The sequence below is a fragment of the Diabrotica undecimpunctata genome, chromosome 1, assembly GCF_040954645.1.
Source record: "Diabrotica undecimpunctata isolate CICGRU chromosome 1, icDiaUnde3, whole genome shotgun sequence".
NCBI lineage: Eukaryota > Metazoa > Arthropoda > Insecta > Coleoptera > Chrysomelidae > Diabrotica > Diabrotica undecimpunctata.
In genome coordinates this window covers 150,564,586-150,591,799 of record NC_092803.1, presented here as the reverse complement: position 1 = coordinate 150,591,799, position 27,214 = coordinate 150,564,586, and the positions used below count along the sequence as shown (strand labels likewise).

At 32.0% G+C, this 27,214-nt stretch overlaps 1 protein-coding gene across 1 annotated transcript; it reads right to left on the bottom strand.

Annotated features, from left to right (window-relative positions):
• Window positions 1–1,467: 1,467 nt before the first annotated feature.
• On the bottom strand, window positions 1,468–24,891 carry LOC140432362 (lipase member K-like). Its single transcript, XM_072520210.1, has 7 exons — window positions 24,674–24,891; window positions 20,679–21,001; window positions 18,651–18,897; window positions 14,587–14,742; window positions 11,808–11,892; window positions 5,714–5,856; window positions 1,468–1,783 (listed from the first exon to the last, which is right to left on the bottom strand). Exons 1-7 carry the CDS (start codon window positions 24,815–24,817, stop codon window positions 1,496–1,498), a joined length of 1,386 nt encoding a protein of 461 aa, XP_072376311.1. The 5' UTR covers window positions 24,818–24,891; the 3' UTR covers window positions 1,468–1,495.
• Between the last annotated feature and the right edge of the window lie 2,323 nt (window positions 24,892–27,214).

Sequence of the window (27,214 nt, the reverse complement as noted above, 5' to 3'; positions counted from 1 at the left end):
TCGCTATGTTACCTGTCCAATTCCATTTCGGCTTGGCTATACGTTCGACGACATCAGTGATACCTGTTCGTTCCCTTAGGTCTTGATTCCTTATTTTGTCTTTTTTTGTCACGTGGAAATCGATCTTTCCATGGACCCTTGTGCCAGTCGCATTGCTAATGCTGTTGTTTTTGTAAGAGTGAGTAGCGGGAAGGAACTCCTTTGGGGTCCCTTGGATTCTATTGGATGGTCCTAGCAGAGAAAGTAAATTATTCCCTCCCCTCCGCAGATTCCAGGAGGGGAGGGAATTGATCATTGATCCTTCTTAAATCTTACACATTTTGTTCGTAGACAAATTACTAGGTTGCAATGTAGAGCTATTGTCCAATTTGTTGTTATAATTATTTTTACAACATCAAGTTAGTCAAATTTTAACAAAAAAATTTCAAAAATTTAAAAAATTCTTTTTTTTTACTTTTAAAATTAAAAAACCGAACAAAAAAATAAATGAAAAATATCTCAATGTTGCAACCAAGAGAAACTTATAAACTAACGAAATCTTTTTGGTTTTTTGTAAACAGACGCTCCAGGTATAAGTTACGATCACCGCAAAGTAGCTTTTTTTTCATCTTGGAAAATTAACTGTTATTTTCTTAATTTTTGACAGTTTTGTACCAAAATTTCGGATAATACTTTTGGAATGTAATATTACGATGTACCTTAAAAGTAAGGTATATTAAAATATAATGACGGTATTACATTTTTGTTTCGATACAGGGCGGCGACAACCCGCTTATACGTATTTCGGCCTCTTTGAGTCTCTTCAGAGCGGTATAGCCACTGATCCGAACCAAAACAAAAATCTTTCCCGTCCTAGACAATAGTTATCAAAATAACTATATACGGACGTAACTACGCCATCTAAAAACCAAAAGAGAAATCAAAGGATTTCTACCTGGCGAATCCGAATTCAAATTTTTACCACTGTGCCTTCTAAAACTTGCAAAGCAAACAGCTTGATAAATTACTCGGCAAGGGAATCTAAAATTGCATTCCACATGCCGTTCATCATGGTCAAAATTCGTAGTGAATTCAGTTTCTGGTACTCCAAACGAAGTAAAGTAATAAAACATACTGACGGTATTACATTACGTATAAGCGGCTTGTCGCTGCCCTGTATCGAAACAAAAATGTAATACCGTCATTATATTTTATTACTTTACTCCGTTTGGAGTACCAGAAACTGAATTATTTTGACCATGATGAACGGCATGTGGAATGCAATTTTAGATTCCCTTGCCGAGTAATTTATCAAGCTGTTTGCTTTGCAAGTTTTAGAAGGCACAGTGGTAAAAATTTGAATTCTGTTTCGCCAGGTAGAAATCGTTTGATTTCTCTTTTTGTATATTAAAATATTTTTCAAAACAAAAATTTGTTTGTTTTGGCCCTTAATACAGGAGGAATTTGACTGAAAATAAGATTCAATAATTAAAAATCCACAAAAAACAGATTTTTATTAATAATATAATACTAACATAACAGTAATAATTAATGTATATATACTTTGACTAATAATTCTTTCTGAACTACCTTTGGTTCTTTCTGTGGTGGAACTTATAGGTTCACCTGTACTTGGTCTTAAAGCTCCAGCATCAATAAATGTCTGTTGATGTGCAATTATATCTTTGTTAATTACGTCATGTACGTCGTTGGCAACGATGAAATCGATATGATTCCATCTTCTGTTTTCGATGAGGCGTGTCTTGTTAACATTTGGTAACTCGCCTTTTAATCTCTCTACATCCTAAAAATAAAAACAATTAAAAAACATATATGGCATCTTCAAACGTTAATATTTATTCTGGTCATTTTTGACTCTTTTGTGGTGGGAGTCTCGTCTACTCGTCTTATCGTAACGTATATGGCCTCGTTAGAAGGGGGAGTGGAGGGGAGTATTTTGGCGTCAACAAAAATTAAATATTTTGTTTATATAGGATTAAACCAAACCAAAATTAATTGTAATACAAATTACATTTTACTTTTGTTTAGACGTTTTGATGTCCACTGCGAAAATTGTTTTCAAACAAGGTTATTTTAAAATAAAAAGTTGTTATAACCTATTTATACGAATATTGTTAATTATAGCTTTGTTAAGCCCATCGAGCAAAAAGACAATTGTCTTTTTGCTCGATGGTTAAGCCAAAAATTGATAGGTGACTTACTTGACCTCGATCTTGTAGTCAAATAGTTATGCTTTTAGTTGAAAATGCTGTTGTCTCCTTAGAATGATATCAAATTATGATTTTTAGTGTAATTATGTGTATATTGTATGTGTCTCTGACGTTCTATTAACACATAAACACCCAAAAATGTGATTTTAATATCATTCTGAGAGGACATCACCCTCAGAATTTTCAACTGACAGCATGGCTCTTTGCCTACAAGATAGAGACCAAGTAAGTCACGTGTTAATTTTTGGTTAAATAAAGCGCCAATTAAGAAACTGTAGGTTATAACAACTTCTTATTTTGAAATAATCTTTTTTAAAAAGGATTTCCGAAGTGGAAATCTAAATGACAAAAAAAACGTAAAATGTAATTTGTATTATAAAAAATTGTGGTTTAACGCCATACACATACAATGTATAACTTGAAAATGGTACAAGAAAATACTTTTAGAAGCTCTTTAAACAAAAATTAAATATGACGGTATGAACGTTAGGTAAATAAACGTATCTTCGCTCCTATTGGTCCGATAGTAACGTATTGGTAGAATTTGACGAATAAAGAAAAAACGGATATAGCGGCTTACCAAAAGGACCTTGGGTTCAAAGTGTCCAAACGGCTTAACGTACAGTGGTGTGCGTAATGTTGGAAAGGAGAATAGAAAGTAGAATAGTGTAGAAAAATTAAACATGGTAGAATCATAAAAGCATTAATCTAAACGGGAATATTATTATTACTATTATATATGAAGAAGACAAAGAGAGCGTTAAAAAAAAGAGTAAAATGAAAAAAAAAGCAAGATGTCGAAGAAAAGTTCCGAAACAAAAAAATTAATTCCTTCTACTAGGGAGTAAGAAAGACAAAAAAAAATCAGAGCAAGAGTACGTATGTGAGATTAAACAAAATAATACTGCTAAGTAAGGCTGATCATGTAATGTAGGAATGAAAAAGTTTGTTCGGTACGCAAAGACAAACAAATGATTTTAGAATGTAAGGGTATCCATGACAGACCAATAGAACAAGAAATATTGAAAACAATTCGAGGCAAGAACAATAAAAGCCATGGACCAAATGGGGTAAGTTTGGAAATGTTAAAAGTTAGTAGAAAGCTATTAAAAAAGCAATTAGCTAAAATAAACGGGTGTATTTAACATAAAGAAGAAATGTCAGTAAACTGGTCTGATTAATATATTTTCCTAATTTGCTTACTTGTCACATTATAATAATAATAATAAGTATTTAGTAGAATTCTGATAAGAAGAATGAATGAGTGCGTGGACACTTTGTTGGGAGAATATCAAGCCGGGTTTAGGATAAACAGATCTACAAGGATTAAATTTTTGTTTAAAAAAAATTCATACAAGCAATTATGAGCATAAAATTAAGTTACACACATTATTGGTTTGAAACAAGCGTACAATAGAACTATTAAAATTTTTTTTTTTTCAATTAATGAGCTAGTTGAGTTTTTCAAGTAAATTGATAAGGCTAATAAAGCTACATTAAGTAGAACCAAAAACTTAGCTTTATGGAATGTATTGGAGATCAGAAACTCAGGTACTTTTTAAGCTAAATGCGGACTAAGGCCAGGACACACTAACACTACGCTACACGACGTCTAAAAAAATATATTAGTGCATGACGGTGGTCTATCAGGACTCAAGATGATGACGCAATATTTTTTGTAATAGAGATATATTACAAAAATTTTATTGTAATCTTTTACAAAAAGTTTTTTAATTACAAATTGAGAGAAATATATTTTGTGGCTAGTCGAATTATATACTACAAAATAAATACCAAAACCTTACTATTTTTACACTTTTATTTTAAAAAATTATAAAAATACATAATAACAAAAAATTTAACAATTTTTAATTAGAGATGACTAAAAATATATTTGATAAAATTAAGAAACGTAAAATATAAACAAAATAAAGATTGGTACGAAAAATTCAGTAGCACTAAATTACACAATGATTTTACGTCATTTTGTCTACACAGTCTATTCAACGCGCTACAATATATTGCATGCACAACTAATTTTTGCAAAACTTACAGAAATGTCTTATTTTTCGTTTTTTGCAATACCTACAGTGTCCTTTTTTATTTTTATTGGAAGGGGTATCTGATAGAGCTTTAGAGTTGTCGTATTTGACAACTGCAGACTGAATATATGAATGTAAACCTGACGTCGAGACTCTGGCACCCACATGTTCTTTTATTAGCTCCATTCCCAACTTTCTTATAAATAGCCTTCTATTTGGATATATTAAATTCCAGTAATAATAAAAGCAAGCTACTCATTTGGTATTATAAAGTGGTCAAAAACGGATATAGAGGGTCTTCAGCCGAAAGTAAGAACACTTCTCACAAAGGCGCAAAAACATTATCCACGCAGTACAGTAGTAAAAACAACATTGCCGCGGTTTCAAGGGGTAAGAGGACTTGTGGATATAGGTGAGCAATTGGGTAAACAAATTGCTAATTTAGGAACTTATTTTCAGGTACAGGCTGAAACATCTACTTTACATCGAGCAATCTGCGCAGTAGATGATACAACGCCGCTTAAACTTAGTGAACAAGAAATGCGCATAAACTAATTGACTAAGCAAGAAAAAATGTGCACCTGGATGAGTAAACCTCTGCATGGGCGACATCGCAATGAGAACAGCTACGAATATGTGGACAATACAGCGTTGAACTATTGGTTGGCATCAGGAAAGATGTTTCCCGAGACTGAGGGTTTCCTACTTGTCATTCAGGATCAGCTTATTCCAACAAAAAATTACCTAAAATATATTATTAAAAATCCTTAAGTCCAAAATAACAAATGCCGATATGGATGTCAAGCCCAAGAAACCATCCAACATCTTACCGGTGGCTGCCAGGCATTTGTCGGTACTGATTATAAAGAACGCCATGACTCAGTAGGAAAGATTATCCATCAAGAACTAGCTGACAAACTGGGACTTCTCCAAACCGAGCATCTTCCTTATTATCAATACGTCCCTGACAGAATGCTTGAAAATGACAACTACAAGCTATACTGGGACCGCACTGTGCTCACAGGCCAACCAGTGGCGCATAATAGACCGGATCTCATATTAGTTAATAAATTTACTAGGAAAACAACACTTATTGATGTGGCGATACCCAACACCAATAATTTACGTGTTAAATACAACGAAAAGATCGCCAAGTACAGAGATCTAGAAATACAAATCAGGAGACAATGGAGAATGGAAAGTACCCAGACAAAACCTATTATTCTATCTACTACTGGTATTATTCCCAAAAACCTCCTAGAGAACATGAAACAGCTGGGTCTAAATGAACAGTGAACAGAATATAAGCGTTTTTCAAATTATATTTTTTAATCAAGAGAAATTCTTTTTTGAAAAATTCTAGTGCTGAATAGGCATCATATATTTATTTCTAAAAGTTAAACATATATACATGGAAAATGTTTCACGTCAAATTTAAAAATATATTATCACAAAACTTACCTTTACTGATGAAAGAAAATCATTTTCAGCATAATATAGAGCTACTGGAGCTGTAACTGCAGATAAATTAAAATCAGGAGGCGTTGCGGTATGGTATAGCTTTAAATTTTTTTCTCTTCCATAATCGTATCGTCGAAAATGATCTGTAATATACAATTCTCAAAATTATACATCCATAGCTTCAAGGGCTACAATTTTTTTATTTTGGTGTTAATTTTTCTCTATAAAGCGATCTGAAAATTAAGTGGGTACCATATGGGAAACTTTTTTATTTTTAGTTTTATGGAAAAAAGTCATTTTTTAAAAAAAGTTCTAAATGATCTAAAACCTAGAATACCATCATTAGATATTAAAATTTTTTTAGTCATATACGCAGTTTGCCAAAAAATATGAATTTTATGTAAGAGTTAACAATATCCAAAATTAAAACAGCATTCTAAAAATTCAATTCATTGAGATCTATTCTGACCAAAACCAAACCAAACACACAAGAGCGATCAAAGAACTGCATTTATTAAATACGCTATAAAGGCAACAAGACCATTAAGTGTTAGTTAAAATGAATATGAAACATAAATCAAAAACAAAAACTTCGACAGATCCCAGATATGCAAAAGTGTCTGAGAGAATGAGCACAGAGTACAATGAATATATACTTTTGGAGACCTAGTGAAGGTAAAAAATCAAACTGACTGTAAATGACTGTAAATCATTCAGCGCGAGTAGTTTAAGGTCATTAGTTGCATTTAGGCATACTTTTTCCGGATGCGATATCTTCTCAGCTTTTTATTATCAAGGAAATCAAAAAATTATCAAATTACTTTTTGGTGATACTAATTCACAAAATTAAGCGAAAACTTTTAAAGATCCAAATGCTTTACGCGAGCAAATCAAAAAGGCAGGTTTTAAAATAATACCTCCATTGTATATGGGTAAAAGTTCTAAAATTGAATTTAATACTCTCCCATATTTATTTTTTATTAAGAAAGGATGCCTGAAAAGAAACTTTATTAAATTTTTCAAAAAGGAAATTTATTAATGCCTCCATCTACTTAATCTACAGCAGAATCTATAGAATATAAAATCAAGTTCAACAGTGACTGAGTAATAATTTGGTTTGGAATTTGGAAAACAATGTTTAGGACATATCCGGGCATTACAGCCGCTACTACCAGAAAATTTATTTAAAACGATTAGCTCTAACCACAAAACAGGCTGCTCCAAAACATGTAGCTGCGTTAAATATGGTTTTGAAATGTTCTAGTCGAGGTGCAAATTGATTATGGTGAGAAGATAGTTACAGAAAAATAAATTAAGAATGTCTTGAAAAAGAAGTTTCAAGTTTTCAATTAGAAGACGAAGAGATAGACGATGAAGTACGTCTTCATGAAGAATGCGATACTCAGCAAAATTGTAAAAAAGCTAAACTGGAATATTGAATATATAATGGAATACAATTTAATTGATATAATAAAAATAATAGTTTTTTTAAATATTTTTGAAAGTATTTATTTTTTAATTGAGGTAAAAACCTATTTTATTGCTTTTATTATTTTATAGCTACCAGTAAAATAAATTTTATATTTTGAAATCATATTTTTTAATGAATTTCCTTTTCAATGTTGTCAGTAATTTTTCGTAATATATATACCTATATTTAAAGTTTAAACAATTTTTTGAATTTATAATTTTTCGACTGTTCTAACAACCATTCAAATTTCGTCATTTTGTGTCATGTGGAACAATTTCACCCAATCATGTCAACATTAGACTGATAATTGCACTCAGTGCCATTTTCAATCCCTATGACAACACGATCGAGTTTGACAACTTCATCCAAATAAATTTCAAAATGTCGACTTAAATGTTAACTTAAATTTTAATAATTGTACTTTCACTAACTGTACTTTTAATAAATAAATGTTTCGTTATGTTGAGTTATGATTTTTTTTTCGAAAATTTATCCGCCGAATATCCCTCGGACATTGATGAATGCCTCATAATTTCATGACAAATTTCTCAAGCTCGTTGCTTGGTAACAGCACGAAGCCGAAGGCTGAGCCTTCGGCTTCGTGCCGAACAGCACGAAGCCGAAGGCTCAGCCTTCGGCTTCGTGCTGTTACCAAGCAACAAGCTTGAGAAATTTGTCATGAAATTATCTCGTCTGTTATCAATGTCCTAGGGATATTACTACTGATAATAACAATAAATAAGAAATAATTTTATGTACAAAGCATCCTTATAATAAATATATGCGATAAATATAGCTACTTTTACATTACACTTTATTAATTTTTGGTTGTTAAAAGAAGCTAGAAACTTTATTTATACGTATTTGCAAATGCAATATTTGATTTTTTTAGCTCGCGAGACCACAATTAAAAAAAACATCAAAATTGAATAGAAGCAGAGTTAATTATAATTTTGAAGAGCGACACGATTTCGAACGCAAAAATCAATTTTGATTCAGCCGCGATAGCCGCTGTCTCCTCAATTTTTTGACGGATGGACTACTTTAAATTGACATTTCAACCAACTTCTAGTAGACTGTAGCTAATGTAAATTTATATGTAATTAGTGCTTTGCATAGTAAAGGTTACTGTTTAAAATATATAGATCTTAGAACCTTATACTTTTATTGTAAATCGTAGTTAACTTTAACCAATCATAACTCCAGAACTAATAAACCGATCATTTTATTTTTACCTTTTTTTAAGCATTTTTTGACGCAGTTTTAATATTTGTTTTGAAAATTATAATCGATCAACAATTGATGAAGTTATTCAAATTGGTTATAAGCCTAAAATTTAAATAATTTTTTAAAAAATTCCCTAGGATCTGATGATCGACCAAAGTTAATTTCCAAAAATGAAAAATCTTGAATGCTCTTTTATATGTCAAGTATCTAAAAGTTTTAAATTTTGACCTGCATAATTTTGAAAATTATTCATTTAAAAAAAAATTGAGCTGGCAAAATTAGTATGCAAAAACTATGGGTTTCATTTTAATGAAATTTTGTGTGATGATTGAACATATGAAAGAGTTTAATTTCTTGGAATGTGAAGGTTTTAAGTAGATTTTGTTCTAAAAAAAAATTCACAAAAAAAACCTTTTTTACCTGTTTTTTGTGTTTTTTAATATATATTTTTTTAAGTATAATAATAATTCTTAAAATTTAAAACTAGCATTGTCTTCTGTAAAATTTCGTTATAAAACTTTTATACGAAATATATTTTATACAAAATTATTCTAAAACTAACAGTTCTTGAAATATATGCAAAAAAAGTAGGAAACAGTCGAATTTTTTGATTTTTTTTTACATTTTGTTTAATAAAAAGTTAAGCCACATTTTACAAGACACGCATATTAAAATTATCATTTGTAGTGATATTTTGGAGCAATTTATACAAAAACTGCGATTATCAATGTTAACAATGTATTCTCATATTCTTAAATGTGTATAAAAAATGTGAGTTTGATTAACTGCGTATGAACAAAGACGTATAACAAATAGACTAAGTGAATGCTGTAAAAAGCATCCTAAACATGAATACCTCCGTTTTTATTCTTGTTATTACACGACCGTGCTCGAAGTTCACGATTGTTTACGAAGTGACGTTGTGTTTGCATATTTTAGATGACAATCAAATTTGATTTCAAATTTTGAAGGGCCATTTACTTAATATTTTAGTAAAATGCCATTTAAGTGTCTTGCTTGTATTCGCGGAAGTTTGAAAAACTAAATATTACATTTCAGGTAAGTCATTTTTAACATGTATATCCTTTGAGAAATATTAGGTTATGTGTTGATAGTCAATGAAGGCGTTTTGTTTATTTAATATATAAATTATCATAGATTAAACTAAATACTTAACAATTTCAATTAAATGTTTTGTTTTTTGTTAATACAGTCATTTAAATATAATTTTTCTAACTAGGTTTTTTTTTCATAGATTTCCTTTTGACAATGAAACAGAAACTCAAACTAAATAAACGAGCATGCCAGTGCTGTTGAAAATATGTTACCTTATTTTCGATACCTAATTATATACAGTGCTTTAAGTTTTAAATTAGATATACTCACTATAAATGGCAACACTGCGCGCCGTCGACTTTCCACGAACATACGTTGCCTCGTCGGCAATAGTTTGTCATTATACAGTGATTGTTTAAAGCAATAAAAGCGTAGATTTTTAATTTATTTTTGTAAACAACATGTCTGTTTATACGCCCGCAGAAAAGGTTCAAATAATAAAATGGTTTTGTGGTGGTGATTCTGGACAAGAATATGTAGATTTATTTTCGGTTTTTTTTTGAGGGAAGACCAATTCCTTGCTTGCAGTCATTTCATAATATAGTCAAAAATTTTGAGAGTTTTTATTGCCTCAAAAATTGCAGAAAATATCAAGCTCAAAAAGTGTCACTAGAAAAAGTTGAGGAAAGAGAATACCGGGATACACAAATTTATGCAACAATCGAGGTAGATTCAACACGTTCAAGTAGAAGCGTTGCTAGGAAGTAAGATGTTAGTAATGTTACTGTAACGAAAGTGTGGAAAAAGCACGGTTACAATAATTTTAAATATTTGAAGACGCAGCAGCCTTATCCAAACGACTACTTTCGAAGAATGGACTTTTGTGAAATTTTAATAACGAAGGCTAATGATGAACCCAATTTTATTAAAAACATTTTATTTACTAATGAATCTTCTGTTCCGTCAGTAGAAAGACACAGTCCTTCCATTACGAGGTATTGGGCGCGGAAAAAACAGCACAGAAGTGTTGTTTACCGAACTCAACATCCTCAAAAAGTTACGTCTGGACTGACATTTTGGGAGACTACATAATAGGTCCATTTTTTTATTGAGGGCAACTTGAATAGTAGACTATATCTCGATTTGTTACAAAATCATGTTCTTCCCGCTATTCTCAATCTTTCTGATGTAAATCTGGAGAATGTTTGGTTAAATCAAGACGACTGTTCAGTTCACAACGCTCGAATAATTAGAGAGTACTTAAACAATACTTTAATACTAATACTATTTACTTTTGGCTACAAGCGGCCCAGTGTAGAGAACACTGGAAAGAACTGAGGGAGGCCTATGTCCAGCAGTGGACGGGATTGGCTGATTGATGAAACAATACTTTCCCGAATCGAGTTATCAATGGAAAAGGCGATATTAAGTGGCCTGCGCGATCTTCAGATCCTACACACATGGACTTGTTTTTTTAGGGACATTTAAAAAGCATCATTTGCGATCATCCTGAGGCTAGAGTGCAAAATTTGGATAAATTAAGAAACCAAATAAGAGATGTCTCCAATGATATTACAGCAAAAACTCTTACATTTATCCTCACAAGTTTTTAATTATTTAAGAATTATTTCTTATTTTATTAGGAATTGTTTTTTATTTTCAATAAGAGTATAGTTTTATCTTTTGAAAGAAATGCGCTTTTATTTTTAATTCAATTACAAAAAATTGTTCAAATTAATAAAAACCGATACAAATGCACCGCCTTATAATGGTCAGTGTATTTTTATTGAGCTTATGTTATAAAAAAATGAACCGGGTGTACGTAAGCAAACAAAAATCGACGGACGGAGTTGCATATTCCTTGCGTTGTTACTAAATAGTTTTCTCGTTTTCTGTCTAGGAGTCTAGGTATCGGAGTGGAGGGGATCGGAGAATTGCAACTACCTCGTAGGAGGCAATGTAGCCGATTTTATCGCTTTATGTATTTGCAATATCTAATCCAAAACTTAACGTACTGTACCTTGAAATAAGTGTAAAAGGATGCGATGTCTATTGACTAATAAAAAAATAAATAATTTATATTAGAAATTACGAATGCTAAAACAAAAATTGACATTTTTGAATGTTTTGCGTAACAGCTGAAGAGTGCCAAATTATTAAAGGTAGTTCATCCTTTTTATAAATGTATTAAGTTTAATTTAGAGTTATTTAAATTTAAAAAAATACTTAATCTAATTAGATAATAATAATAGCTACTAATAAACCAATTAGGATAAGATCTACCCCTGTAATTATACTTTACGTAAGATCAAAAAGCAAAAATAAAAATTGTAAGCTTACGTGATTCAATTTCTTGTCCAAAGTGCAGTAACATATTAATTGACATCCCCACTCCGACGTGTGACAAATATAATGGTAAAAAGCTCTGAAAATATATATTAAATATGTCAAAGATATCCATGCCAAAAAACCATACAAGTTTAATCCATAAATTTTTTGGTAACTTAACTAAGACAATTATTCATAGTTTTATCATGTTTAGTAATATAACTAATTATAACTAGATTCACACTGTAAATAGTCTCAATAATTTAAATCAGTTGAAAGCTCTTGTCTCCCTTGATCCTTTTTCTTATTATTAACCCCATCAACCACTGAGGATTATTAGGGAGAGGACAAAATACAATAATTATAATATTAGATTTTTTTCAGACTTTGTTAGATCAAAAATTTAGCACAAGGTTTGCTTAGACCTTAGATAGCTTGCAGAGACCTTTCAAACAGTTAGACAGATTAGAGATTATCGATACAAGGGACATCCTGACGTGATTCCAATAAAAAATAGTCTCACCTATTCCAAATATTCGTATGGAAAATGAAAACATTCAAAATAGATCCCGCCTGGACCAATACAACTATTACATCTTTTAGGACTTGACATTAAGGACATTCAAGATTATTAAAAATAGGTATTTGAATCAAACAGCCCACATAAGGTATGGAAATATGGTGAGTCAATATATAAACATTTTTAAACATTATTTAACAAGGCTGCATTTTTTGCCACTGGTTTTCAATATATACACGGAACAAATATTCTAGAGGTACTAGAAAAGAACAATGGAGGCATCAAAATTGGCTAACCAATAAATAATTTTTAAAATGCAGATATACTGTTATACTGTATATTAAAAATTTACAGATGATATTCAATAGAATTAATAAGGTAAAACTACCTAATAACGGCCTATACAAATTTGTGATGTGTTTTTCCTCTACTATAATAGTAAATTTTTAAAATCCACATTTTTATATTTTAGTTGGAAAAAGTATAATAATTTATTAAAAATAGTTGATATGGAGTCTGCGGATGAAAATTGGCAACTGCTTAAACTAAGTCCTCCTAGGAAAAGAGGCAAAAAGTAACCACGTAGATATAATAACCAAAGAAATAATGGTTAATACGTATTAATGTGAATTACAAGATAATCCTACTTCGGCGTTACCGGGCATTCAACAAAAGGTTGCAAGTAAAGTTGGAGTTTGTTCGACGAAAGTGTCTTCAATATTATTAAAGAGTATAAAAGAACCCACACATTACTCGTATCTACACCTAAAACAAATCAAAATCGTTTAAAATCAATAGATGTTGTAGATGATTTTGATAAGTCAGCTATAAGAAGAAAGGTTCATCAATATTTATTTTGTAATGAACTTCCTACAACTTTACTAACTATTACGAAAATTAAATTTTAAACTTCAAAAACGTGGAATAAACAGTTTGCTACTAAACAAAAATAAAATTGTGTTATGGCGAAGAGATTATCTGCAAAAGATAAGACAATATAGAGCTGAAAATAGAACAATTTATTACTTGGCTTAGCCAACAATAGCTAAAAATCCCTCAGGTAATTCGAGTTAAAATTAACTTTGAATTTTTTTGATTATTATCTTTAATATCACTTTTAGGAAAAGGTAAAAGATTGATAATCTGTCACATCGGAAGTGAGAATGGTTTTGTTCCCGATGCACTGTGGGCTTTTAAATCGAGCAAAAGTGGAGACTATCATGAGGAGATGAATGGGAAGTCATTTAAAAGTTGGCTCCAAAAGATTTTACCAACACTGGAAAAAAATGCCGTAACTGTGATAGACAATGCCCCTTATCATTCCAGAAAATTAGAAAAAATTTCCATTGTGGCTACAAAAAAGAGAAATACTCAAAATTAGCTTCGTTTAAAAAACATTTCCTTTGAAGAAACGCTATTAAAAGTGCAACTTCTAGAAATCTTTAAACAACTTAAAGGCGAATACAATAAGTACATAGATGAACTGGTAACAAGCACAAATAGAATAGTGTTAAGGTTGCTACAGTACCACTGCGAGCTCAATCCAATAGAACTTGTATGGGCCCAAGACAAGAATTATGTTACTGCCAATAGCACAACATTTAAATTTGCTGCCATTAAAAATTTATTCCATGAAGCTATATCTGTTGTAACCATGAAAAAATGGAAAATCTGCGTCAGAATGTAAAAGAAGAGGTAGAGCCAAAAATGTGGGAGTTGGACAATTTAATTGAACCCTAAATTGAGCCTCTCATTATTAACATTCATGATGACAGCAGTACATCAGATTCTGAAAGTTAATAACGCAAATACGATAATTTTATAAACTTCTTTTTTCTGCATACATACTTTATTTTGCGGTTAGTAGCTCTTGATCTTGTACATCATTTTTAGATTTAAAAAATTGGTGTGCTATTATCTGTATTTATCAAAGTTTGTCTGTTTGTATTGTATCTTTAATTTACTAGTCCGGGCCTGAACAAACGCGTGCTTCCAGCGTGCATTTGTTTACATTGTCCGTAGCTTGAAGTTGAATTTACTTTAGATACGTTTGGTTATTTTCATTGTTTGCTAATAGGCTGCTGTTAAATTATTGCTAATTGTAATTACTTATCTTCTACTATGGGAGGTATACTGTAACCCATGTCTAAAGTTATATTACTTCATTGTATGCATAGATTAACATAATAAAATAAATTGGTAATAATGTCATAAAAATAATTAAAATAATTAAAACTAATTAAAAAAAGAGCGATCAAATAACTTAATTACCTTGTCAAATTGTTGACGATCAAAGCCGGATGTTAAATATGTAAACGTGGCACATATTTCTTGAAGAGGAGATTCCTTTGCACATACCAAGCCTATTAACAGGTTTGTAAGTTGACTTTGACTAAGTTCATGCATATTAAAAAGGTTAATAAGTGTCTGAAAAAAACAAAAGTAACATATAAATAAAATATACAAAGTAATATATAAACAATAAGAATTTAATAATTAATTTGATTACATTTAAATCTAGTAATATTAATTTTTAGGAAAAGAATTTAATAATTGATTTGATTATATTTAAATCTAGTGTAATAGTAAATAAAAAAAAAAGAAGTTTAGGTTAAAAGGAGAGGTTATTGTAAAAACTCATCAAGAAATATTTAGCTTTAAGTTATACCAGACATAGATCATGACTATAGTCCACAGCTATGACCACTCTTATTAACAAAATGTTTAGAAACTCCATCAGTAGACTTACGACATACTTTGTTGATGATGCAAGAGTCAGGCTAAAATGAATGAAAAAAAAAACATCAGCAAAAGAATTTTACTATTTCAAATGTCAAGTAAGGTAAAATTGAAAATGATGTAAACAATTATAAGAAAGACATGAGAAGAACCGAAAATATTGAGAAAACATGACAATTATTATTTTGTGAACATGTGACCAAAATACTAGAAGAACATGGTGTAACTAATATATTCAAGACATAACAATGGAGAAAGGAAGAAATACTAGACCTTATGAAACAAAGAAGACAACACAAGGAGGATTATATAAGTTAGGCGTTTTAATGAGGAACTGAGGAACGGCTTAAGCCTATTTTTATAGAAATTTCGAAAAAGCAGACTAAAAAAACAAGATGCGACGAATGTAGGTTAATAAGTCAGATGAGCTACACATTGAAAATTTTTCTTCGCATTATGCATGGAAGAATAAAAAGTTATTGCAAAAAAAATAAATGCAAGGCGAAAAGCAGTTTCCAGAAAAAAATAAAAATTAGCCACTCCACATGAATGTTTTCTTTATTTTCTTGACGACACAATGGTTGATCATCCAGTGGAGCAAACAAACTTGTACGCTCGGCAAAATAATATACAGACAAAATTCAGCATCCAGTCCGACGATATTCGAAAATTTATTGGCATTCTTCTATATATGTCTGTTTATCGCTATCCAAATGTCCGATCATATTGGGGAAAACACTCTTTTGAGCCAATTCGTCAAACTATACCTTTGCTACGGTTTGAATCTATACGACGGTGCCTACACTATAATAACAACTCAGTAGCTGTGAAAGGGTAGCCCTGGATACGATCCTCTGCATAAAGTTCGTCCGCTAGTGAAACATTTCAATGACAGATTTCTATCAGTCCCTATACCTTCTAGGTTGGGCGTAGATGAACAAATGTGCGCTACAAAGATCACTGGAAGTAACCGACAATATATGCCCAACAAGCCACATAAGTGGGGTTTCAAATTTTTTTGCCTTTGTGACACTTCTGGATTTTTGTATTCATTCGAAATTTACACTGGTGCAGGAGACAACATAATCTTGGACGACACTCCAGATCTTGGTGCTGCCACGAATGTTGTGGTTAGATTATCAAAGCACATTCCAAATTTCGTAAATCACATTTTATACTTTGACAATTTCTATACGTCTTTGGGCGTGCTTGGGCACATCTCATAGATGTGGCGGTGATCAACGCTTACCTACTGTATCACAGGATTTATCCCCACAAAGAAAAAATTTAGTTGCCAGTGTTCAGAACACAAGCAGCTGAATCGCTCTGCTTGTGTGGCATGGCTCCAGTCAAACGACCTGTTGGCCGACCTTCCAGTTGTTCATGTAAAACCACTACAAGAGCACCAAAGAGAGCATATTTTCCGACGGAGGACATCCGTTACGATCAAATAGGCCACTGGTGTGTATTTCGGGATTGTACTGGTAAAAAACAGTGCAAATTTCCAAAATGCATTTTCGAAACCCAAGCATATTGTTACGTAAAAATATGAGTCATATTAAAAACCTGTAAACATGTTGTTTATTTACTAATATGTTCTAGACTCTACGACCCTTCGACTAGCAAAAATTCCAACTAATAAAAAACCGGTACATTCGAAGGTTCCGGAAATAGGCCCGTGCATTCGAAGCAAACAAGGTCAACAACCATGTGGTTCGAGAAACCATGTTTTCGTATAAATATGACGGAACTTTGTAACGTCCGATAGATAAATTATGTAATTATTAGTCAAATAAATTGTTGTACAGTGGTTTAATAAATTGATATAAATTATCGTGTTTTAGTAAATTAAAATAAGAACAATAAATTAGAATTAATAAAGACTTAACAATATTATATAAAATGCAATTTATCTTTATGTAATTCATCCACAAAAACATGTTTTTACGATTTTCATAATAAATAATAATTTCAATATGTTTTTATTTGCTTAGTTTGAAAATTAAAAAAAAATAAATGCTGTTGTCTTAATGCATGGTTTCTGCACAATTCCGCCTCAAGGCGGATGTCTGTTTTTTCCTTTTAAAGGTACACCTGGCAGTAATATCAATTTTTGTCTCAGTACATTTTTGTTTATAAGTGCAAAATCTAACGTTCCTGAATTTTTCAGCTCCAACAAAAATTGATGCATTAGAGGGTTAAGAACTAAAGACATTGCTGGTAGACACCTACGTGTCATAAAAAACTGGTATTGGAATCAGAAAGCAATCGTACAAGTCGATGGGAGATTAACCGACAAATGTTACGTCCAAAGAAGCAACATACAGGGATGCATTCAATCCCCACTCTTATATATCTACTACAACATAATTTTCAAATAGACTTTGCAAAATAAAGACTTTGGAGTGAAAATCAGTGATGAAAAGAACTGATCAATAATCTTAGACACACTGAAAATACTTTTATCTTATGCGATAGGGCCTTCAATAGTTATTTGATTGTGTAAACACGACAGGAAGAGAAATGTGTCTAAAATAATTGCTTCTAAACTTACGGCATTAGTCTATAACACATGTTGCCGATGACACAGCGATAGTGGGAAATGTCTTTTAAATAATCTAACTCTGGCACGTGAAGCTTTGGATTTGAATCTCAATATCAAGAGGACAAAAGCAACGATTATAGGTGGCAATGCTTACCCAAATGCAAAGATATATGTAGCTGGAGACGAAATCGAGTAAGTCAGGCTATATAAATACTTTGTTTGTCTGCTAATGGCTGCTTAAAGCCAGATATATTAACAAAGTTAAAGTTTTTATAATGTGATGCTTACACCGAATGCTTAGAATATCATGGAAGAACATAGTCAGAAATGAGGAAATATTAAGAAGAGCCTAATCCATTAAATTAAGAATTTTTAATTGTGTAACAAGTAAAAAAACTGCATATTTGGAGTACGTGTAACGAGGAAAATGGTACACTTTTTAGCAACTAGCACAAGAGGGAAAGATAGAGGGTAAAGAAGATCTAGGACGTAAAAAATCTAACATCTTACCTGATAAGACAGTGTACGATGAACGCCTACGCATAAATGCAGGGCAGCTTAAGAAGAAGAAGCCATATTTGAATACAATCCATACAGAAGAAAGAAATTGTTCCATTTTAGAGTTATATAAAATGTCTTGTTTTCCAAGACATTAAAAATTTTCTAAAGTGAGTCCCTAGGGGCTCAGACAGACCTGTTAGAGTGTATCGACGGAGAAACGCTTAAGAGGATACTGCCAAACGACTTTCATTCGGTTGAGGATGTGGTATGACATAAGGAGGCTAAACTAAGGCTCATGGATAGTTAGAATTTATGGGAGATTGACTGCGCATGGTTACCTAATAGACGTACTAGATAGATACTTTTACCGTATATAGTTATTCGTGGAGGCGACGCAACATTTATGCATAATAATGGACGATTTAGCACTTTTCACTCTGCACATTGAAGTACTAAATGCGCGCCTCTTACTTTGTAACACATATTATTAATAACTTTCGGCTTGTTAAGAAAATATTCATGATAAAAATTAAACTATGCATAGTCTCACCTGCAATAAAGACATATTGTCGGCCATTAGTCGCAAAATAGGTGAACTCAAATGTTCCAAGTAAGCTATGGGTGCTAAAGCTGTCATCAACGCTACTTTGTCGTTATATTCTGGTCTTAAAGATGTCAATGCGAAAAACTGACTAGTACCCTGAGAGTGTCCTATATAAAAAAGTTTTTCTTGGCCTGTTTTTTCAAGTATATAGTCGATTTTGGCTGCTACGTCATACCTTCCAGTAAGCTCAAAACTAAAAAAAAATTTCCGATCAGAAAATCGCCTAGTAAAAATTAGTCAAAAAAAGAAAAACACCAATATTTTGAACACTTAGTTTGGACACAAAACATTCCAATATTATCCATTACTGATAATCTCCTAAAATATAACTTTTCATACTTCATTTAAAAATCTTAGCAGAGGTCTAAATATCATTTCTCGCACGGGTATGGTTTTCTTATCAAAACTAAATATCATACTTGGCTCCATACACACCACCCCTCTAAATATCTTCTTTTTCTTTTTATGTATACATGACTCTGTCTGTTTTTCAATGTGCATCCAGTAAGTTGTCGTTCCATCATTTACGTGGTCTTCCTACTGATCGTCTTCCTATGATGGTTCGATTATACTCTTCTATTTTTTACAGAGTCCTAGATGTTCTTCACCTTGCATCTACGTCGTATATCTGTATGTGTAACTCTGTCCCATATTAATTTACCATCAATTTTTTTTGAGTATTTTCATCTCTGCTGTTTCTAACATCCTTTTTGTCTTCTCTGTGTCAGGTCGTGTTTCTGCCGCATATGGCATTATTGTTGTGATGCCTGTTTTGTAAATTCTGCCTTTCATTTTTTTTTGATATTTTTATTTCTCCATATTGTTTCATTCAGGTAACCTGTGGCTCTGTTTAGTCTATTCACTTGGTCTTTTACTTCTGTTTCGAGCTTTCCGTAGTTATATAATATGATGCCTAGATATTTAAACTTCCGTTACTTGTTCTATTATCTGACCCTCCAGCTCCAATTCACATCTTAGTAAATTTGCTGTTGTAACCATGCATTTTTTCTTTTTTTGGGGAAATTAACACGTAAAATTTTCTGGCGCTTATATTAAATTGGTGCAGCATACTTTGTAAATTATCTTTACTTTGAGAGAGTGGTATTGCGTCATCTGCATATCAGATTATTTTGAGTTTTTTGTCTCCATTTGGTATCCCTTTTTAATCGTTACTTTTTTTAAATTTTATCCATAATCCGGTTGAACAATACAGGGCTAAGGGAACCTCCTTGTCATATCCCATTGCCAGCTTCAATAGGATCAGTTAGATCTTCTACTTTTACTTTTATTGCATTCTCTTTCCTGCTGCCATCCACTACGTACCTTCTTCAATTTAAAAAAAAAATGTAAACTGTTTGTCATTTGTCTGTTTGTGTGGTCAACTGTTTGTTTGTGTTGTGTAAATGTAAATTTACCAAATTCTTGAATAGCCTATAATTTTTACAAAATGTCCCTGAATATGCTCTAGGAGTAAAAGTACTTGGGCAAGATTTAATAAAAAACTGTGCTCGATATATGCTTTTTATTTAATTAAAGTTCATTTATTTGAGAATTCAACTTTTATTATATTGTTTTGGTAGATATTTTTTTGATCGTTTTGATTATCCCTAGAGGTATCTCTCTTGCGTACAATAAGTGGATAAATCGTTTAATTTGACCTAGTCAAATGCCTTGACACCGATACCGGTGGTCCCGGTGATTTATATGCCACAGATGAATTTATTACAATTAAACGGTTGTATTGGAATGTTCTCTACTAAAACCGGGGTATTGTTCCCGACAAATATAAAGCTTTTGGATATAATAGATAAAAAAACTCTCAGATAAATAAAAAACTAATTATCGAAAAATTTTGCTAGCTAATCACGTTGATATAGTCATGAAAAACATTTATTAACAATAGACTAAATTTAAAATTCATTAAAAGATGGTAATTTTGCTAATATCTACGTCTCAATCTAGAAAATATCCTACCTGAAATCCCAAAATTCAGCATCAATATCTGGATTCAACCGTTCGTGATTCCTGGACCAAAGATTGCCCCTAGTGTTACCCAACCACACGTCGTATCCATGATCAGCTAACGCTAGTCCCAAACCGTCATTTGGCCCTTTGATGATCCAGTTAATAGAACTTGATCCAAGCCCATGCATAAGAAGAACAACAGGTCTAGGTTTTGTATCGGAAACACTTTGATTCTGTCCATAAGGAATCCGATGCAAAAGAAGTTTGTAGCCGTCTTCTGTACTTATCCAATGGTTTTCGTAATGGTAATTGTACCTTCTTAAAAAGTCGTACTAAAAAAATGTTTAACAAAGCTATACGAATAATAAAATCTAAGTCTATATTTGGAACATTTAAATTCAATATATGTAGTAAATTACATAATATAGTGGCGAATACATAATGATTGAATTGGAAGTTATAGACAATAATATATTTAAAATATCAAAAACTAAATTATGAATATTTGTTTCATTTTGCAGTGTGAATATTGAAAACGCAATTGTTTAGTTAGCACAGTTTGTTTTTGTATTGAGTAAATTGTTTAAATATCCTTATGCAACAGTAGTGAGTTTTTATCCTCAATATTGCTTTTAATGAAGAATATTTCTAACCTAATCAACTAGAAGCGATGCCGAATTACATCGAAATGTTTGAAATGTAGATTCTTCTTACTTACTTTTTTACTCCGTGGCCTTCGTGGGTTTTAGCCGATTTGACAACGTGCCTCCATCCAATTCTCCACGTTCATAGCGTTAAGCTCTCCTCCTTAGGCTCTCCACCGTAAACTACGTGGTTTTCTTTCAGTTGGAGCTTCTTCCCAGGATACCAGCCTCACTATTCTTTCGTTTTCTTCTTAGGTGTCCTGCCCCTGCCTTCTAATGTTTCTTTTATTAGATTTGCGTCTCTAGTTCTTTGAGTTCTTTGTTAATTCTTATTCTATAGTGTCCTTCTGCTCCATCAAGCATTGGCCCTTGCGATTTTTCTTTTCCAAACACACAGTCGATCTTCGTTTGGCTTTGTTATCGTCCAGATTTCGCTCCCATACATAATTACGGGTCATATGACTGTTTTATATAGTTGTATGTCTTGATATTTATTTCGATTTTATAAAGTTGTGAACGGCATACAGACATTGTTACCGGCTTTTACCGTATTGTTTGTTTCTTGTGATCTGTTAGTATCTTCATTTATTGTTTTTCCAAGATACTTAAATTCTCTGACACGCTCAAAGTTAAAGTCATCGGTATTGATGTTCTGTCCGATTCTATCTTTGTTTTCGTACTTAGTTTTGTTTCCATTGGTTATTAGCCCGATCTTCTCTGCTTAATTTTTGAACTTGACGAAAGTCTTCTTTATCCCTAATCTTCTTCTGGATGCGGCGAATGTAAATATTGTGCAATTAGCGATGGAATTTTTAAAAACGTGTTTATACAATCTTGTAACATAAGGAAAACAAACCCTTAATTTATTTAATAATTTACACAATATTTTAAATTAGGGATTTACTTACAGTATAAACCGAACTTGGAGATGCATATTTAAAAGGGTTCTATTTTCAATCAACGGAGAATTCAGAACAATTTTCTGACCAGTCGATATGTGAGGTCGCAAACCACGACCTATCTCAACATTAGTCACGCTAGAAGTTTTGTATTAAAAGTGAAAAGTATTATGTCTTTTTTGGTGAAAAATGTTATTCTGAACCAAAGTTGGGAAAAAACCGTGAAAGGCCCAACACCACAATCTACTGTTTTGTACATTTTCCATTTCGATATGCTAGAAAGAAATGGTTACTGGTTCTAATTGTGTGACATTAGACTAGCATATTTTTGATAGAAATGTATAAAATTTATATTTATACGGGTTTCTCCGATAACCGTAAAATGCCGACTTGTACTTATGAGTAGAAATTGTTCCGTATTTTTTACCAATGCTTAGTTTCTATAACTCTTCTTTTTGGCAACCTCAATATCCCGGCAATTCCACAGTAGCCCCAGTAAATCTACAAATTTATACATAAAGTAAGTGTACAGTCGTAAAAGATTTGACCTCTGAAAATCATACGTACAAGCTGAATTTTGCTGAAAATATCAATTTTGGGACACCGAAAGAGTTCCACTTCTACCGCCGGGCTTTCCCCCATCGTAGATCCCCCATCGTAGCATCGGTAGAAGCTTAGGCTAAGAGTATTAAGTATCCAAGAGAAGATAGGAATTTTGGTTAGGACATGAGATTGAGATACTTTTTTGAGAGCAGATACAAATAGAGGAGTTAGCTACTGAGTTGACAAAAGAGTGTCCTGGTCAATTTTAGAAGTAAAAGAAGTTAAAAGTTAAGAAGTTAAGGTATTTTACTTTGGTGCACACATAAGTTAAACATTTTTTTATATTCTCTAAACGTCTATTTCCTCCAATCTTTGCGGCTACTATGATAATATTATCTTCTTTCATCTGTTGATATCTGGCATCAATTCTGATCCTTGGTTGACGAATCTTTTTCCTGAATTTTCTATCGTTTCTGTTAGTTGCTCATCAAGGTTTTGTTGACTGATGTGTAATTCTGTATAAAAATTTTCTATTACTTTTAATAATTCATCTCTGTTGGTGATCATATTTCCATCTTTTTCCTTTAATTTCATTATTTATTTTTTGTCATTTGTCAATTTTCTCCTTAGAACTTTGAGACTCTTGTTATTTGCATCATTTGTTAGATTTGTTTACTTTTATGCTTTCGGTTGTTCATCCTTATACAATTTTGTATTATTTTTCTTATTTTTCTAAGTTCATAATGTTGTTTGCTTCTATTTCTTTGCATTTTTCTCCATTCTTCCATTAATCCTTGTGTTTGGAGACTTTTTTCATTACGAGATTTCTATTAGCAGTGTATTTTCTTTCTTCTATAGCTATGGCCTTCGAGAATGCTATTGATGTGATAACATTATAGTATTATACTTTGTCCAGATAGTTGTAAGCTTCTTTTTGATCGTGCGGTATCTCTCTTTCTCAAGTTCAATTTCTATAGATCCTTTCACCATTCTGTGGTCGCTACCCGTTGAAAGTTGGTTCAGGACTGTAAACATCTTTAAAGATTTGCCTCTTCTAGGTAATCGTAAAATCGATCTCGATCATAGTTTTTCCATTCGGGCTCTGCCACTTCCATCTTATATGTTTTTTTTTTGTTTGTAGAAGAAGCTGTTCATTTGGAATAAATTTTTTTTAACAGGAAACTAAGTAAAATTTCACAGCGCTCATTCCTGTTTATAAAAAACCAAATTTTTCCAGTGATTTTTCTGTCTCACCTGCTTTTCTCCCTATTTTAACGTTGATGTCACCACATATTATGGTAAAGTGTGCTTTTATATCGATTAGGCCTAAAGTAATCTCATCGTAAAGTTCTTCTATTTCATGGTCCGCATGGTCACTTGTTGGGGCATATACTTAGAACTATTTTAAAACTATATTTTAACTTAGTTTTAGGGTTAATAAAACTACCCTAGTAGAGCAACTTTTTACTTAGTACTATGGTGTATACTATATTTTTAGATAAAGAATACATTTTTTGCATAGAATGGGGTTTTTAAGTGTTATTTTGTGGTTATATTCACTTGCCCTTAGTTTAGTTTTTGGTAGCAAATTATTCAAAATATACATTTTCAATTTGCCGCCATTTCTTTTGTTTAAGTCCAAACACGTGCGGCGCTATAAACTCCATACTTCTTACTATTGTAGGACATAACATGCTAGAGATATATGTGCTGTGAAGGCTCTTTCATCACCTCTCATAGGGTGTATGGTATATAGCAATATACAGTATAGAGCAATAGCAAGCTTGTGCTGAAAGCTACTTATATTATTACGGATATTATTGAAACTAAGAACTAAGTAAAATGTTCAGCCCATACCAGAAAATACTATTAAAATGAAACTAAGTAATTTTTAATGCATCTAAGTGGATATACTCACAATAGTCATCCCAATATCCGAATGCACTTTAACATTCTTGAGCATACCTCTCCATTCTTTTGGCAGATATTTATATACGTCGACTGGTTCAGAAAATACAGAGTTTACTAAAATTAGTACTACTGCAATATGTTTGATTAACATTTCGAAAAACACATACAATATTTATAATGAACGCAGCTTGTTCACAAATGAATGATTTTTTTTATCTGCTAGATTTTAAGAGTATTATCAATTATTCATATTATCTGGAATCTTAAAGTTTGACATGTGTTTTTGTAGTCATTAGTGATAAGATTATAAAAATCAGTTTATTATATTAAAATTTGATAGATAGATATTTGCAAACATTGTTTAGTATCTACCAAGATTAAAAATAAAGTACAATTTTATTTGAATTGAGTGTTTAAAACATTCTAACTTTTATTTTATGTTTCCCTGCTCGATTAACACCCAGAATTATCGATTAAAGCAGAAAATGTAATTGTCGATTTAGTCTTCAAATTTAGTACTTCAGGATATTGTGCTGGTATTGGGTAATATGAGGTAAAATACGACACAGAATTATTTAGATACAATTTATAAAACATGATAACTAGCATCGAAGATAATTAATAATTTTCTTTTATTTCGAAAAATATGTCTCGACAGCTAATGGTCATTGACACAGGTACAATTTACATTCATGTTTACATGATTAATACTTTACATTGGGTACAAATTAGTTACAATACATTTTTTATAATACATTTTGTTTTATATTAAATTGTATAACTTTGTGTTTTTTAAAAAGTTTAATACATTTTCATAGTTGCTGTTGTTCCAGTACTGTCACAAAATCTGATTACTGGAATTCATTAGGTGTCGATGGGTAAGGCGTGTGTGCCCTATTCTCAATCTTCGAATGATAGATTTGTCCTTTCTTTTTATTGGTGGGAGCTGGTGGTAGAAAATGTTTGGTTGTAGAACGCTTAACTTGGTATTGCTTCTTTTTCAATGATCATTCCAAAGGTCCATTATTTTATGTTTGATTATTCTTTTTAAATCTGATGATGTTTGAATGTCTGTTGTTACGTTAAGAGAACATGCTTGTTTTGCTGCTTGATCGGCTTTTTCGTTACCTGGAATACCAACGTGTGATGGAACCCACAATATTGTTACTGTAATTCCATTAGTTTGAAGGCGATTACATATACTCTGAATTTCTTGAACTATTGGGTGGATAGAATGTACGTTTTTTATGGACTGCATGGAGGACAGAGAGTCCGTACATATTGCTATAGTTTTATCATCGTTGAGTGGAGTTTTCACCGCTTGTAGTATTCCAAATAGTTCAGCAGTATAAATACTGCAATTTCTGGAGAGTCGAAACAAGTTGACGGTGGTTGTAGTCGTTGTAACAGCATAGCCAACACCTTCTTCAGTCTTAGATGCATCTGAGTAAAGGATCTTATCGAAGTTGCATTGATGTAGTATTTCATAGAATCTTTGTTTGATAACGAAAGGTGATATTTCAATTTCAATTAATTCGATATTGAAATTTGGAAGTTTACATATCCATGGAGGAGTTTGAGGGACCGTGAAAGGGCTGATCGACAATAGATTGATATCTAAATAAGGAATTAACATCTGTATAGTGGACGGTATCATTCTAGGATTATTAGTAACTGGTAATTGTTTATTACAGATGAGGTTTCTTGTGAGATTTGTGGGATTTGCTAAAACTCTAGCGAAATAGAGCAGTAGAAGTTGTTGTCGTCTTAGATGAAGCGAGGGTTCGAAACATTCTACATGAATGCTTTCCACCGGACTGGATCGGAATGCTCCTAAACAGAGTCGAAGGGAAGTATTTTGGACTACATTTAGTGAACGTAGTAATGAGTTATTTGATGACATGTAGAGAACACTAGCATAGTCAAGTTTGGAGCGAATAAGAGCTTGATATATTTTTAGTAGTGTTTCCTCATCGGCTCCCCAACTATAATGAGCTAGTGATTTAAGAAGATTCATTTTTTGAAGGCAGCTCCCCTTAAGTTCTCGAATGTGTGGTCTCCAAGTAAGTTTTTTTATCGAAAATAATGCCAAGAAGCTTTATTTGATCTACTACTTGAAGAAAATTTCCATTCAGAGTAAGGGTTGGAGATTGCGTGTTTTGTCTTCTGGTAAAATGAATAACTTTGGATTTGGATGGGGAGAAGTTAAGGCCGGATTGACTGGCCCAATTGTTTATTTTACTTGGCGTGTTTTGTAGTAAAGTATGTGTGCTGGATGTGACCTTTCCATGACAGAATAATATTATGTCGTCAGCATATATTCCGTATTGTACAGGGTCGTTTTTGAATGAACTAATATCGTTAATACTAAGGAGAAATAGTGTGCTGCTTAGGACAGACCCTTGTGGGATACCGTTTGTGGTTGTGTGCTGTCAGGAAGTTTTACCATTAGTAATTACTTAAAAGGATCGCTCTGTGAGAAAATTTTTTATAAACGAATATATATTACCGGATAACTTGTTCTGGTTTAGTTTGTTTAGTATTACAG